The sequence below is a fragment of the Phoenix dactylifera genome, chromosome 2 (genome assembly GCF_051530095.1).
Source record: "Phoenix dactylifera cultivar Ajwa chromosome 2, Ajwa_hap1_PhDact_Kaust_v1.1, whole genome shotgun sequence".
Lineage (NCBI taxonomy): Eukaryota > Viridiplantae > Streptophyta > Magnoliopsida > Arecales > Arecaceae > Phoenix > Phoenix dactylifera.
In genome coordinates, this window is record NC_143191.1 from 6,749,830 (window position 1) to 6,764,203 (window position 14,374).

At 38.5% G+C, this 14,374-nt stretch overlaps 1 protein-coding gene across 1 annotated transcript; it reads left to right on the forward strand.

Moving 5' to 3' along the window:
* The first annotated feature begins 563 nt into the window (after positions 1–563).
* Positions 564–10,681, forward strand: LOC103719537 (uncharacterized). Its single transcript, XM_008808826.5, has 6 exons — positions 564–1,101; positions 3,572–3,658; positions 4,689–4,871; positions 4,985–5,071; positions 5,158–5,229; positions 8,483–10,681. Exons 1-6 carry the CDS (start codon positions 904–906, stop codon positions 10,406–10,408), a joined length of 2,553 nt encoding a protein of 850 aa, XP_008807048.3. The 5' UTR covers positions 564–903; the 3' UTR covers positions 10,409–10,681.
* The last annotated feature ends 3,693 nt before the right edge of the window (positions 10,682–14,374 follow it).

The window sequence follows — 14,374 nt, forward strand, 5'->3', positions numbered from 1 at the left end:
GAGGGGGAGGTGGAGGAGGAGGAGGAGGAGGGGGAGGTGGAGGAGAAGGGGGTGGAGGAGGAGGCAAAGAAGGGGGAGAAGGCGGAGGGGGATGCAGAGTAAGAGGGGATGGGGATGGGGGGCGGAGGTAGAGGGGTGGAGGAGTAGGAGGAGGGAGGAGGGAGGAGGAGGAGGAGGGTGAATAGGCGGAGGAGGAGGGGAGAGGGATGAGGGGGAGGCAGAGGTGGGCGGGAAGAGGGGGAGGGGGAGGAGGAGGATGAGGAGGGGGGAGGAGGAGGAGGCAGAGGCGGGGCGGAGGAGGAGGGGAGAGGGATGAGGGGGAGGCAGAGGTGGGCGGGAAGAGGGGGAGGGGGAGGAGGAGGATGAGGAGGGGGGAGGAGGAGGTAGAGGCGGGGGTGGGGAGGTGGGGGGTGGGGAGGGTGGGGGTAATTTAGGAATTTTTAATTTTTTAGGGGTGTCCTTAGCAAATGGGGGGTGTAGAGAGTATTTAATTTTTTTTTAATTTTTGGGGGGTGTCCTGAGCAATAGGGGGGGTGTATTTAGAACTACCCATTTATCCGCCGCTCGACTGCCTCTTAACATCCAGTGATCAAAACAAATCTCCTTCTTCTTCTTCCCCCACCCCCCTCTCTTTCTCTCAACCAAACCAAATACCTCGGGCACCTTCATGGCGGTCTCAAACCCTAAAAGCCCCCAAAGTAACCATCTCTCCCCCTAAAACCCTATCATGTTTCGAGAAACCCTCGCCCCCTCCCCACCCTAATCGTGCCCCGATTCGAATCTAACTTCCTCTCTCCAATCGCTGGCGTGCGAGCCTACGCTTGGTGTGGTCTCCTTCTTCTCCCTCTATCGCTGCCGCTGCTCTGGCCTCCGGATCCGGTTGGGGCTGCTCGATCTGTGAGAATGGATGCGCGGGAGCCGTCGGCGTCGTCGGTCTCGCCGGCAGCAGGGGGCAAGGATGGGCCTGCGAACGAGGAGGGACCGCTTTCTGACGCGGAGGGCCTGGCCAAGGAGGCCGCCGTCCTGTTCCAGGGCCGGCGCTTCTCCGAGTGTATCGATGTCTTGAATCAACTTTTGCAGAAGAAAGGCGATGATCTGAAGGTGTCCGCTATGTTTCGATTTTTTTCCCCCGGGTCTTGTCTCTCGTTGACGACTTATTTGAACAGTTCTTGTTTCTGTTATTTCTTTCACAGTTGATCAGTTTGGATCTTGGTCTGGTAGTTTGCACCCAAGCCATCTGATTCATTCTGTTGTCGAGTATTTTTTTGACTTATATTGATGAATTTTTATCCAAAATTTGATTTTTTTGATCCCACATCCTTTATAAGGTCGTGCTCATGGTTTCCATGTACATTTACTCTTGCTTTATGTGACTGGAATTGTTGGTCGGTTGTTCATTCACCTTTGTTTGGATGCACTTGTTAATTTATAAGCAATCACATACTTTAGTATTTGGAGATTTTTGCAGGCCTTCGCGATCGATTTTAAAGGAATGAGTTGTTTCTCAGTTTTTATTTTTTTCTATTATGTTGTGTACGACTAAAAAATTTCCTGAAAATACTAAACCTGGCAGAGTAAGCTAGGAAACAAAACTAAAAATTTAGCTCTATCGAAGATGTAAGTCCTTTCACTTAAGTTCGGTGACTGGAATTTTTTTAGAAACTTTCTAATAAAGGAAGAAAGCTAGGTCAATGATCACAATTAGAGATTAAGGATGCATTATATGACACTTTTTTATCTTTAATGCAATGGAATCGTTGCTTTACTTCACCCAAGTAGTTATCATTTGCATCCATCCCATGCACCTGAATTGTTTGGGTATGATATAATTGGTTCATTTTGAATTGGTCTTCACCAATAGATCATGGAAATCCATAGTTGGAGTGTAGATTTGTAATTCTTCACAATGATCATTCTATACTTTCTACTTATGTCCAGTACAGACAGCTTTAAACTCACTAGCTAAGTACCCTTTCATTAAAAATGCCTTGTCTTTCATCGATATTAAGCAACCCTTTTGTTTGGTATATAATCCATCCTTTTTTTTCCATGCATACTTACAAATAATTTTGATCATCACCTCTCTAGTATCAGTTTTGTGCATACTATAATTAATGTCTATTAACTTTTAATTTTACCCTTTTTTCATATCTTTATCCAGTATGTCTATTTTTTCCCACTCTTCTTTGTCAATACCTCCAATAATCAGCTTATATCTTTCATATAATTTTGATCCTTCCTTAGAATATACTGTTGATCTATTCATCAACTATTTCTTCCTTTTTATAGATCAGTTTTCTTTTGTGTTACTACCTTATCCCATATAATGGTATATGATTCACACAAGTTGCTTCCTTTTCATTTCAACTATGAGGCCCTCGCCAAGCTTGCCCATTTCGGATCACAATTTGGTTCAGTAATGTCATGGTACATAAGTACTTTCTTAGAATTCCTTAGATAATTTGAAGTCTTTTTATGAGCTGTTATTCAGTATCTATCATGCCATTTACCATTTAAGCTTGAAGATACATAGTGTATGTTGAATCTATTGTGACTAGTGTGGGGTTGGAAGGTGTCAAAGGAGGCCTATTTACCATGCAATGATTTACCAACATTTTTCTTCCATTATTGGAATTTCAATGGATAGTGAAGACATCAATTAGAAGTAAGTTTGATTTTACTTTGACATACATTCGTTATCTAATTACTCTATGAGCATAAGTTCGGCATGCATTACCGTTTTGATTATAGTTCTCTTTTGAAAGAATAAAAAGGTATTTTGTTGAATCTATTCAAGATTTTTTTAACTATCATGTGATTGGGCTTTGTTTTTCCGTGGAATGGGATGCCTCGTGTCTTGATACTTGAGACCATGGATATCTCATCCCGTCCGAATCCATTTCTAATTGTCCTATCCTGACATATAAGGTGGTGCCTTACCTTGACACTTGGGATAGTGGGACAACCTGCCATCCCACTGAAATTTAAAATCTTGAAACTTTTTCTTGTGTGCCAAGTTGATGATTTGAGTTTGACCTCCTTTCCGTGAGTTGTCTGCTCATGCCATTGACCATTTGGAGTTGAAGATATATAGGGTGCATGTTGAAGTAAATATCTGGTGGGTGAGGTGGGATTTGTTTGGTGACGAAAACAGGCCTATATAGCCTGTTGTCATTTTTTCCTATCATTTGAATTTTAGTAATCCGTGAAGGCATCAATTAGATTGAGGATTGCTTTTGGCTTGATGTGCATTCATTGCCTTATGATTCTGTGGTATGTTGTTCACTTAAATCACATCCTGCATGCATATGTTATGTGCATTATTGTGCTGGTGCAAATTTCCCATGGAAAGAATGCGGATCTTGTTTAGTGTCATAGAATCTGAAATTAGAGCTTTAAAAATTTTTCGTACTTGTATCTGATGTGCAACATTGCGAACTGTTCGTCATTTTTCCTTGGGTCAAGTGAATTCCTTTTTGAGTAATCCCTGGGGAAATCATCTTTGTACATGACTGGGGGCTTAAAATATTTTAGTTCTTTATGATTTGACTTGTGAATATGAAATTTTCAGGTTCTTCACAACATTGCTGTTGCAGAATACTTCCATGATGGTTGTTCTGATCCAGCGAAGCTGCTTGACGTGCTCAATAACATTAAGGTAAGACTAAGATGACAAGTAATTCCATATTCTGCTTGTTGGTTGGGCAATATAATATTTATCTTCATCGTAAAGTGTTTTTTTTAACCGATTTATTGGCAGACTGAATGCTTAACTACGATTATTATGGAGCAGAAGTGCTAACTATTGTTGTTGAGGTCCTTGTTATTATATGGAAATCTCATGCCAATGTTGTAGATTTCTTGGAACAATGTATATTGTATACTTTGTTCCAAGAATTTGAGTCCTGGTTGCTCCCAGCCTGTACTGGGCATCTTAGATAAGGTTGCAGACAGAGTCCTAGGATGTGCGTTGGTCCCCAGTTCCCTCTGTAATGGGGCTGTTCCAATTTGTACTGACTGGCACCAAGCAGGATGGGGCCATCACCAGTCAGTATGGATTGTTACCAACCGGGATGTGCAGAAAAGTCACCTGTTAATTTGCTGGATCTTGACTTTAAGCCTTCCTTAGTTCACTTATTGAAAAATATTAATAACTGCTAATTTGCTGGATTTGGATTATCTGTTAAATGCCTAATTATGTTTCAATGGTTCACTTATTACTTATTCCTAAGATAACATTGGCAAAGGATTCTATGCTTGCTCCATATTTAAGTGTTAGTCATAAATTTAAGGAAATTTCAAGTTAATCTCTATACACATTTATTGCTGTCATCTGCTCTACTTTTTGATTGTTTATCTGAGTTAGCATAATTAGTAAGTTTGAGATGTCTTTGTGTATTTGTTATATAAGAATTGTTGATACTTGGGGCATAACCTTTATTATATATGTCTATACTATATTGCGTAATCTTCATCATATATTGTTTCTGTGTATTTTTCATTTTGTCATTTGGTCTCTAGAAAAGCACAAGTTACTATGCAGTTTCTCAATGACCCGTTCAAATTAATTTTGCTACAGTCATTTTGTCTTGGACTTTTTCCCCTGGAATTTTGAAATTTTACTAATAATCCTTTCTATTTGAATTGCAAATATGTAACTTTGGACCAATTTATTAACAATCATACAGAAGAGAAGTGAAGACCTTGTTCATGCTTCGGTAGAGCGGATGGAAGTTGGAAGCAATATTGATAGCAATACAACCTCAGGATCTAAAGTGAATAATACTATGCTACTACAAGTTTCTGCTCCAAATACCAGCAACATTATTTATCCAGATGAATGTGACACTTCTGTTATAATGCTGAACATCGTAAGTTTCTGTATATTGATCATTTTCCTGATAATTTTTGTCCTAGTCATGTTTAAAGGAAAATTAAAATTGGTTTGGTACTGACGCTATTACTTCACTTTGATGTTCTCCAGGCAGTCATTCTCTACCATCTTCATGAATATGCACTCGCTTTATCAGTTCTAGAACCATTGTATCAAAATATAGAACCTATTAATGAGGTTTTACTTGCTAAAACAATTTTTCTTTTAATTATTAGGTGCATCTGCTTCCTTATTTTCCTGATATTTTATTTGTTCCTGTGCAGGCAACGGCTGTTCATGTATGCTTTCTCTTATTGGATGTTGCATTAGCTTGCCAAGATGCGTCAAAAGCTGCAGTAAGTTCATACACTGGAGGTGCCACTGCTTTCTTTTCCTGCCTTAGTATCTGTTAGGAATTCTATGATGTGGAGCTCCATAATAGATATAGAAATATGCTTGAAAGCATTATATTTGGTAAACTTTTATTACAGTTATTACAGATTATATATAAAGTATCAAAGGAGAATCTATCGCTACTGTCTAAGCATCTGCATTGTTGACCTCCAGATTTTTGTATACATCTGCATTCTGCATGTGCCATTTCTCAGTTTGCTGCTTCTAAAATAGGTTACATGCTATCTGGTTGTTATTCAACATCAGAGACATTTTGTGGAAAAATGCATGGACCGGGTTTACAGTTTTGCACCTCCATTGTCAGAAGCCCCATATAGATTGCTACCTGGGATTTGGTCTTTGAACTTAATGTGGATTTACTGGTCTTATCATCTTTGTGCTCTACATTATTGTTGAACTAGATTGTTTCTCTAATAGCAGTTCACATTGCAAATGAGGTGAAGCCATGATGTAAGTAGTAGACTGACTGATGGTTAATAAAATAAAAAAAGCTAATTCGCCATCTCAGGGTCTATGGAATCTTTTTACTGCCAATATGTGTCTTACTTATTCCATTATTATGTTATGTTTGCTAGTATTCCATAAATAAGGGAACTTATATTTTTGTTAAAGAGAATAATTTAATTTGCTAACTTTATTGGCTCTGATATGAGACTATTTTACTGATATAGCAGGAAGCACCATCAAAAAACAGTGCAAGAGTTCGAAGTACTTTATATCTTGTATCGCCTGAAGCTTGATTTGTGGACATGTTGAGGACGAGTCATAAGTTAAAGCCATTATCTGATATCATATCAATATAGCATGAAAAATCATTTGTCCCTAATGCTTCTTTGTGATATGAAAATGGGCTTGGGATGTTTACTGTTTTTCTTGGCATACTCATGATCTCATTTACAATTTTCCATTTTAATTATAGAACTTTTGTTTATGGCCAAAGAGGGCAATCAATGATAAGAGGCTTCTGATATCAAATTGATGGGATATGATAATTGGACGAGAATTTTAAAGGGTTTGATTGGGTTGATGACTGAAAAGAACAAAATTTAGCTTTCTGGTATATTCAGTAAGATTTTAAAATTTCTCTTAGTTTGAAATATAAAGGATGGAATCCTGATGTAAAATTGATATAGGAGGTAGGCATGGCCTCAGATTTGAAGATATGAAAGTCTTAGGAAGAGAGTTGAAATCACAGTTTTTCTGTAGCTTCTTGGATCAGGGCTGATTAACTTGTGCTGTATTCGTAATTAAAGAAAGCAACAGAAAAGGTAAAAGTGATAAATGACAATAAGGTTAAGATAATTACAAGAGAGAGATCTTGGGGTTTGTTGATGCAGAAGCCATTGAGAAAGAGAAACATTTAGAAAAAAACCATAATAAAAATAGAAGATGATATCTTGATAGCGTTTGTTCTACTAAATACCTATCGTATCTATGGCTCTTCTAGGCCCTTGTAGCATCAGGGGTGCACATTATAAAAATGAATATCTCCTTTTCTTCTAAGGGGACATATAAGGGTTTCAGTTAAGAACCAAAAGAATGCTAATAATACATTGCCTAAAGAGACTTTATGATGCAAGAAAAAACTGAAATAAGCCACAGCATGTGGACATCCATGGAACTCTATGGAATTCCATGTGCAAAGTCACCTAAAACTTTATTGGTAAAAGTTGAGTTTAAGCCAACAGTAGAGATGTGTCTACTGCCCTTTCCTTCTCGCTTCCCTCCCTCTTTCAGTTGTTGGTATCTTTCCCCCTCCTCACTAGTATACATTTAATACGCTTGCCAGAATGATGTTTATGTCAAAGGCAAAACCTTGTGAGGATTTCGAGTTCCATCCATCAATGTGATACATGGAATATCTTTGCTTTATTTAAAGTTTTAGAGTGTCTCTTTCCACATGTTGCCACCATTACGGGCTTTGCTAAAATCAGCTTTCATTTCACTATCATCAATCCATTTGTAAGGAGCTTCTGTAGCAGCGGTGGATATTCAAATGCCTTAAGCTGCATGCCATGGGCATAGGGATGCTTATGGATCAGGTTAGGGCCAGGCCAACCCTGAGTAACCCAACCCATTATTCTGTCTTCTGGACCTGGGTTCGGTCTGACCCAGCTCAGACTTGCTAAAGGCGGACCTAGGCCCAGCCTGATTGTGATAGCATAAGTCAAGGACTGCACTCAGGCTAAGTCAGTCTGATCTGGTCCAACCCTCATACCTCAGCTAAACCATGGCTGGTTTCTGACACAGGGAGGGTGCTTTCCTGGTTTCTTTGGTCCTTTCCTGGTTTCTTTTTACCACCTTATACTGTATCTTATCAAATCAATCTTTCTGCTTTGACATCTTCATAGATGGTACATACCATGATTAAGAGAAAATTTTAGAATCTTTAGGAATCTTATAATGAGAAGGATTAGCGAGAGAACTCCTAATTTGACTATTGGCTGGATTGAGATATTGGGTCATTTTGAAGGGTCTCTGAGTGGAGGTGAGGTCTTTAAATAGATATGACATTATGGGGGAAAGGTCTGGATGGGACTAAGAACAAATGAGAGAAAGGTTGTGGGAGTTGAATCTAAATATATTGCATGTTTGCATTCTTAGAGGGCATAAGTGAAAGAGAGAAGTAATTCTTGTTTAATATAGATGAACCATTATTGATAACTTGAAGATCAGTACGTAAATTTTGTCCAATCTAACAAAATGTTTTCTCATCATTTTAGTGTTTTAGAATTTTCTTTTTCTTTGTTGGACTTATTAGTTTAATTTCTGAAAGATAAGCATATCTCTGCACATAATCCTGCCCCTAATCAAGGTTTTCTTGTCACAGTAGTTTGATCAACCTAATCTGCTTGTGTTCTGGTCGGTCGTTCTGCATCATGGAACTTAGCCCTTGGTATGACAATACTTCTAGTTCATTCTTTACACATCTTAGTCTTGCATTATTTTTGATCATGCCCCCCTTATCGAATGTTTTGCTTGGCATTTTTTTTTTTTTTAAAGACTATTTTTTTTTCATGTCAAACATGAGCTTGGACTTTGGACTGCTATTGATTTTAATGCTATCATGGTTTTAGATCTCAAGTATGCTAGTTTTCTGGGATTGTTTTAACTATTCTATGATTTTGATGGTTTCTTTTTCACTTGTTTGTGTGCTTGATTCTTTGTCCTAATAACCTACTCTACTGGTTTTAGGATATAATTCAGTATCTTGAAAAATCTTTTGGTGCTGGGCACATGATAAACCAAGTTGGTAATGGAAGCATTGCTCAACATCATTCTAACCAAGGATTGAAAATTTCCGTGACAAGTAATACAACTGCGCCAGATGCCTCTGGTTCAGATTCAAGTGGCAGTGCAAATGTTCCTGATAATGCTCTGACAAGAACTTTATCAGTTGACACACTGGAATATGAGACCTTGTATTCAACACTGGATACTGGAAGTCAAAACTTTGGTAGGCCTGCCTCAAGTGATTGTTCAAATTCATCAGCTGATCAAGCTGCGACCGCCATTGATCTGAAGCTAAATTTGCATCTGTACAAGGTGCGGCTACTGCTTCTTAATAGGAACCTGAAGGCTGCAAAGCGTGAAGTTAAGCTTGCTATTAATGTTGCACGATGCAGAGATTCATCTACAGCACTCCTTTTGAAGGCTCAGTTAGAATATGCTCGTGGTAACCATCGAAAGGCGATAAAACTCTTGATGACATCGAGTAACAGGACAGAAGCAGGAGCTCTTAGTATGTTCAACAATCTTGGGTGTATATATCACCAACTTGGAAAACACAACATTTCAACTATGTCCTTTTCTAGGGCACTGAAAAGCAGTATGTTACTTCATTCTGAGAAGCATCTGAAGCTTTCTATCTATTCACAGGATAAGTCTCTTGTTATTATTTACAACTGTGGGCTGCAGTATCTTGCTTGTGGAAAACCATTGGTTGCAGCTTGTTGTTTCAATAAAGCAAGGTTGATTTTTTTCAACAGACCCCTTCTGTGGCTCCGGTTTGCTGAATGTTGCCTTTCGGCTTTAGAGAAGGGGCTTTTGCAACCTAGCAGTGCTTCATCATCAGGTGGTGAGGAGGTTAAAGTTCATGTTGTTGGTACAGGCAGATGGAGGCAACTAGTCATTGATGATAAAAACCTGAAATATAGGTGTTTAGATGACTCAGGAGATGGTGTGATCAGTCCAGATGGTCTGTACAGGCTGTCACTTCCATTTGCCCGGCAGTGTCTTCTTAATGCTCTGCATTTATTAAACAATTCTGAACCGACAAAATCCGGCACTAACTTAAAAAAGGAAGATGTTAGCAACCAGAGAATCTCCTTAGGTGGCAAGAACTTGAGCAACGAGAATGCATTGGCTGGAGATTCAAAGTCATCTAATGCAACATCAGCTTCTACGACAGTCGGTGCAAATGATGATTCTAAGGAAGTTAAAGGAGGCATGAGCTCGAACTCAACCTTGCAGAATTCTGTCTCTGCATATGAGGACACATGCAAGAAAGTAGACAACTTGATAAAGCAGGCTGTTCTTGGAGACTTGGCTTATGTGGAGTTGAGCCTTGAAAATCCTTTGAAAGCATTAGCTGCTGCGAAAGCACTTCAGCAGTTGCCAGACTGCTCTAGAATTTACAATTTTCTAAGTCATGTTTATGCTGCTGAAGCACTTTGCCACCTGAACCAACCTAAAGAAGCAGCTGAACATTTATCGATCTATATTTCAGATAAGAATGAAGTTCAGTTGCCATACAGTGATGAAGACAGAGACAAATGGAGGACAGAGAAAGGTGGGGATGGTGAGGAGGTGAATGGTCATTTGAATGCCAAAACTTCTTTAGAAGAGCCCCAAGGTATGGTGTTCCTGAAGCCTGAAGAGGCTCGTGGAGCTCTTTATGTAAATCTTGCCGCCATGTCTATAATTCAGGGGGATCATGAGCAGGCTAGCCGGTTTCTGAAGGAAGCTCTGTCTCTACTGCCTAACAATCCTAGAGCTACACTTGCAGCCATTTATGTTGATATCCTTCTCGGGAGAATACAGGATGCTCTTGTCAAATTGAAACGGTGTAGATGTGCTAGATTCTTCCCTAGTGGGGTAAAATTGAGCAGTGCGTGTTGATTGTACCAGTGATGTTCCAACACTCAGGAAATTTATCTAGAGGAGAATTTTGGAGTTATTTTGTACCATACACACAATTGGTCGTAGAATAATTGTTTTTGATTATTTTAGGTATTGGTGGCACTGCACATTGTCTTAGCATGCAGGCGTCCCCCTTTTTAGTTTGAGATGTTGTGCAGATGCAAGCAAAGAGAGATGAGTTCATTTGGAAAAGCTTTTGGAAAATTCCTTGATTCAGGAAAGAAAATGCAGAATATTTCTTCTTTCTTGCAACACTCCTTGAATTCATTTTTGTGGTTACAGGAATGCAATTATGGCCACTGACATCTTGTTCTGATGCCTTTGTTAAGGTTGTCATACTTGTATCGCAGTCATGGTGGACCTTACTGGGCCTCCAGATCTGGTAGGTATGTTTGTGGGAAATGAAAGATGATTCTTCGTCCAGGTATTTTGGATATTGTTAATTTTGGTAGAATATTGTGTGCTGTTCTCATGTTCCTTTGCTCTTGCCTTAAAGAGAATAGATTCATTGGCTGAATTCCATGGTTTAGCAATGATCACTGCTTATCAGCAACATTTGAAGCTGCAACATCTTGTTCCTTCATCTACATTCTCCTTGAGTGTATGCCAGCTTTACGAGGTGACATGCTGTAGAGGTAAAATCTTGCAGACAATTTATTCCCTTAGGGTGTAATATGAATATGGCACATTATTATAACAGTTAAAAAGTCTGAGAGCTCTCTGACCATGACTGTCAACCTATTTTCTAGATTTGTTCCAGAGATAAATTAATGTTACAGGGACATGCTTAAAGTCATTGTGGTGGGAAGAAGGTAACCTCATATTGTTTTTTTCTTAAAACATCATCACTGGGAATCTATATTTCATGTTGCTTCAACATTTATTTTTTAAATGGAAACGATAGAAAAATTATTGATATCAACGTTCTAGGAAAACACCAGCCAAGGTTTGAAAACTTTCTGGTGGAAGATTAGTGTGTCCACTGACCTGCAGCGCTGTTTGTCTCAACCGAAAACAGATTGTCTCACCAGCTGGTTTGGACCTTGCCGTTTACTTTTGTTTGTATATTCTATTGCCAGATAGAATAGCAACTTCAAACCTACTTTTATAACAAATCAAGATGATCTTAGAATGATGCTTTGAAGTCATGTTTCAGAGATTCTTCATCAATTTTAAGAGAACTAAAAGCTTCAACTTGGACCCTTTTCCTTTTCTGAGGTGATAATGCAGCATAATATTACATGAATCCAATACCCAGCATGAGGAATGCCATGGGTCGAAAATATTTAGAGCAGACGGAGCCATACACGAGCCGCGCTCTGGTGGTTCTGACCCCTGGGGGAGAAAAAGAAGGGAATGCAAGCACTCTTTTGTCAATAGGTTTGGAGCCGTAAAAATATGCAACAAAAGAGGTTGAATTGGTTTGGAGTTTTATTCTTGGCAATCTCAGTAAGGAGAATACTCAATTAAAGGGACTCTGGTGCTCTTTACAACAGATCGCATATCATCAGTATATGGGCAGTGGATGGGAACATTTGCATCTTACAAAATGTCCCCACAAAAAGATTCTACAAATAATAGTAAGTGCTAAAAAACATATCAATGTTCTCTCTCTTAGCTGTAGCAATTCACACAGCTAGTTCCTTGGCAGCACTTCAACCACATCACGGTTCATCTTGGATCAGCTCCCTGGAAGGATGTAACTAAATTATTACTAGTAAGCTAGTTTTTATTGGTTTTACTTTCTAACACTTTTGTAAGTTTTTCTTTTTCTTGGAGAAAAATGATGGCTTTGGCACATCCTAAAGGAGTTCAAAGGTCAATTATGTAACGGTCAGGTGCTGGTACCAGAAGCAGAGCAATAATAGAAGAAAGGCCTCACCCATGGTAAGAGAAATAGATCGACACGCCAACATACAAGGACACTTAATTGCCTCCTTCCTCCTTTGGTCCGGCTAAGTATCTTGATCTCGGTCCTCTTGCATCAACAAAAATGAGCAATAATAATACTCTTATGGATTAAGAGAATTCCTGATATGTGCTTCCCTACTATATTTTTAGGGGAAAATGAATTCCATAACAATGTCATACTTGTCATCATAAGGGCTAGCATGTATCCCATTTTAAGTAAGACATATAGATGTCATCTTGCCTAGAGGAAGCCATCACAAGGGCTTTTTATTCTTTTTTACTTTTCTTATTTTTTATTTAGAAAACAAGGACAGAATAAAGCCTTGGCCGAAATTGGATGAAAGCAGGATTCAGTCCAAGTCACTTGTATGAATTCTCAGTCACTTTGAACTCAAGGTAGTTGGTGCTCTCCACGAAAGCATCTTATATACATATCTTATTCTCATGCTTGGATTAACACAAGAATCAAAATGAAATAATTGCTAAGGTTATTTTTCCGAAGCCTGGTTAAATTAATTGTTCTTTTAATGTATCTGAAATTGGTCACCAGTAAGGAGATGACACCACGGTCAGATCAGGGATTCACGTGAATCCAAGTTGAAAGCGTAAAATGAGAACAAAAGTAGCTCACATGAATCCAGGTACGATTTGGGGCACGGCACATGGATTCGCAGCTGGAATCTTTTATCGTTAGCGCTCTCTCTCTCTTTCAAACATGCACACTCGTGATTACGAGTCTGCTCTCCATACTGCCATTGCATGCAAAATACACCAGTGATTCAGATGATCGCAGGTTTGGCGTTTGGAAAAAATCAGCTCAAGATTTAAAATTCAGGAAAAAAAAAACATAAAACTTGCCAAAAATAAAGTATGCAATAAAGTACTTAAAGTACCTACTTAATTAAAAACAAGTTTACAAGAGATAAGAATATTGAAATTTAACACGCTATTATAAGAAAAAAAATTGAGTTCATAAATAATTGAATTCATTTTTGAACAAATCAGTTATAAGAAAAAAAGAATCCAAGAATAACTTGAGATTCTTTTTTGCAAGTGGTATGGTATTTTGTAATCCTAAAAAGAATAACTTTTTCTTTGAATGTGGCATATATTAATTATAGCAATTAGCTAGTTGTTACTTAAGAAATAAGTATCACCTTATGCCCAGAAAACATGATACTTGCTGTTCAAAATTGAAGGTTCTAGCTAGCAAAGTCTTTCGGTGGTAGCCAATGAACCTATCTCAGCAGCTGGTTCGCATCCTTCTCTTGAGGGTTTGCTCTTGCGAGGAATATAATTTTGAACCATGGTGACGACACATTACCATTACATTGCTTAAGGAAAAGAAAACTTTTGGTGCTTGCAGATAATCATTGGCATTGTGTTAGGCTCTCTCAAACAGTGGCATTGTGTAATACATAGACTATGCTGATTGAGATGTGAGAGACTGGACCTCTCTAATTCATCTGTGAACTTGACAGGATCTGGACATTTTCCTTCCAAGTCAGGAACCTCTCCAGTTCAAACTGAATTAGAAAGATCTCTCAATCATGGCAGTCAAGTAATACATAGATGAATGTCATTGAGGTGCCGGATGTCTGCAGTTCAATCTTCTCGGAAATTTGGCAGACAATTAGTATGTGATCTTAAGAGCTTTTGATAATATTAATTCATAAACATGTTGTGGTTTCCCTATCTCCCTATCGCCATGGGGAAAAAAAAATATATAATTTTCAACCGGCTATGGATAGAGTTTAATAGCAAATACTTCCAATGTTATAGGAAACCTAATTATCAGCCTGCAGTATAATATAAATAAAAGTATAAGTCCATCCTCCCATGAATTTAATTAAGTATATTTATACCACATGGACTTTATAAATTTCACATGGCTGCAGTATAGTGTAAATTTCTATAAAACTAATCAAGTAGACCTTTACCACATTGACCTTAAATTCATGAAATTCTTCTTTTGTTTCAAAGGATTTGGCGTGGCACGTTTGGACTCTTCTCAATGTCGTTCCAATATGTTCT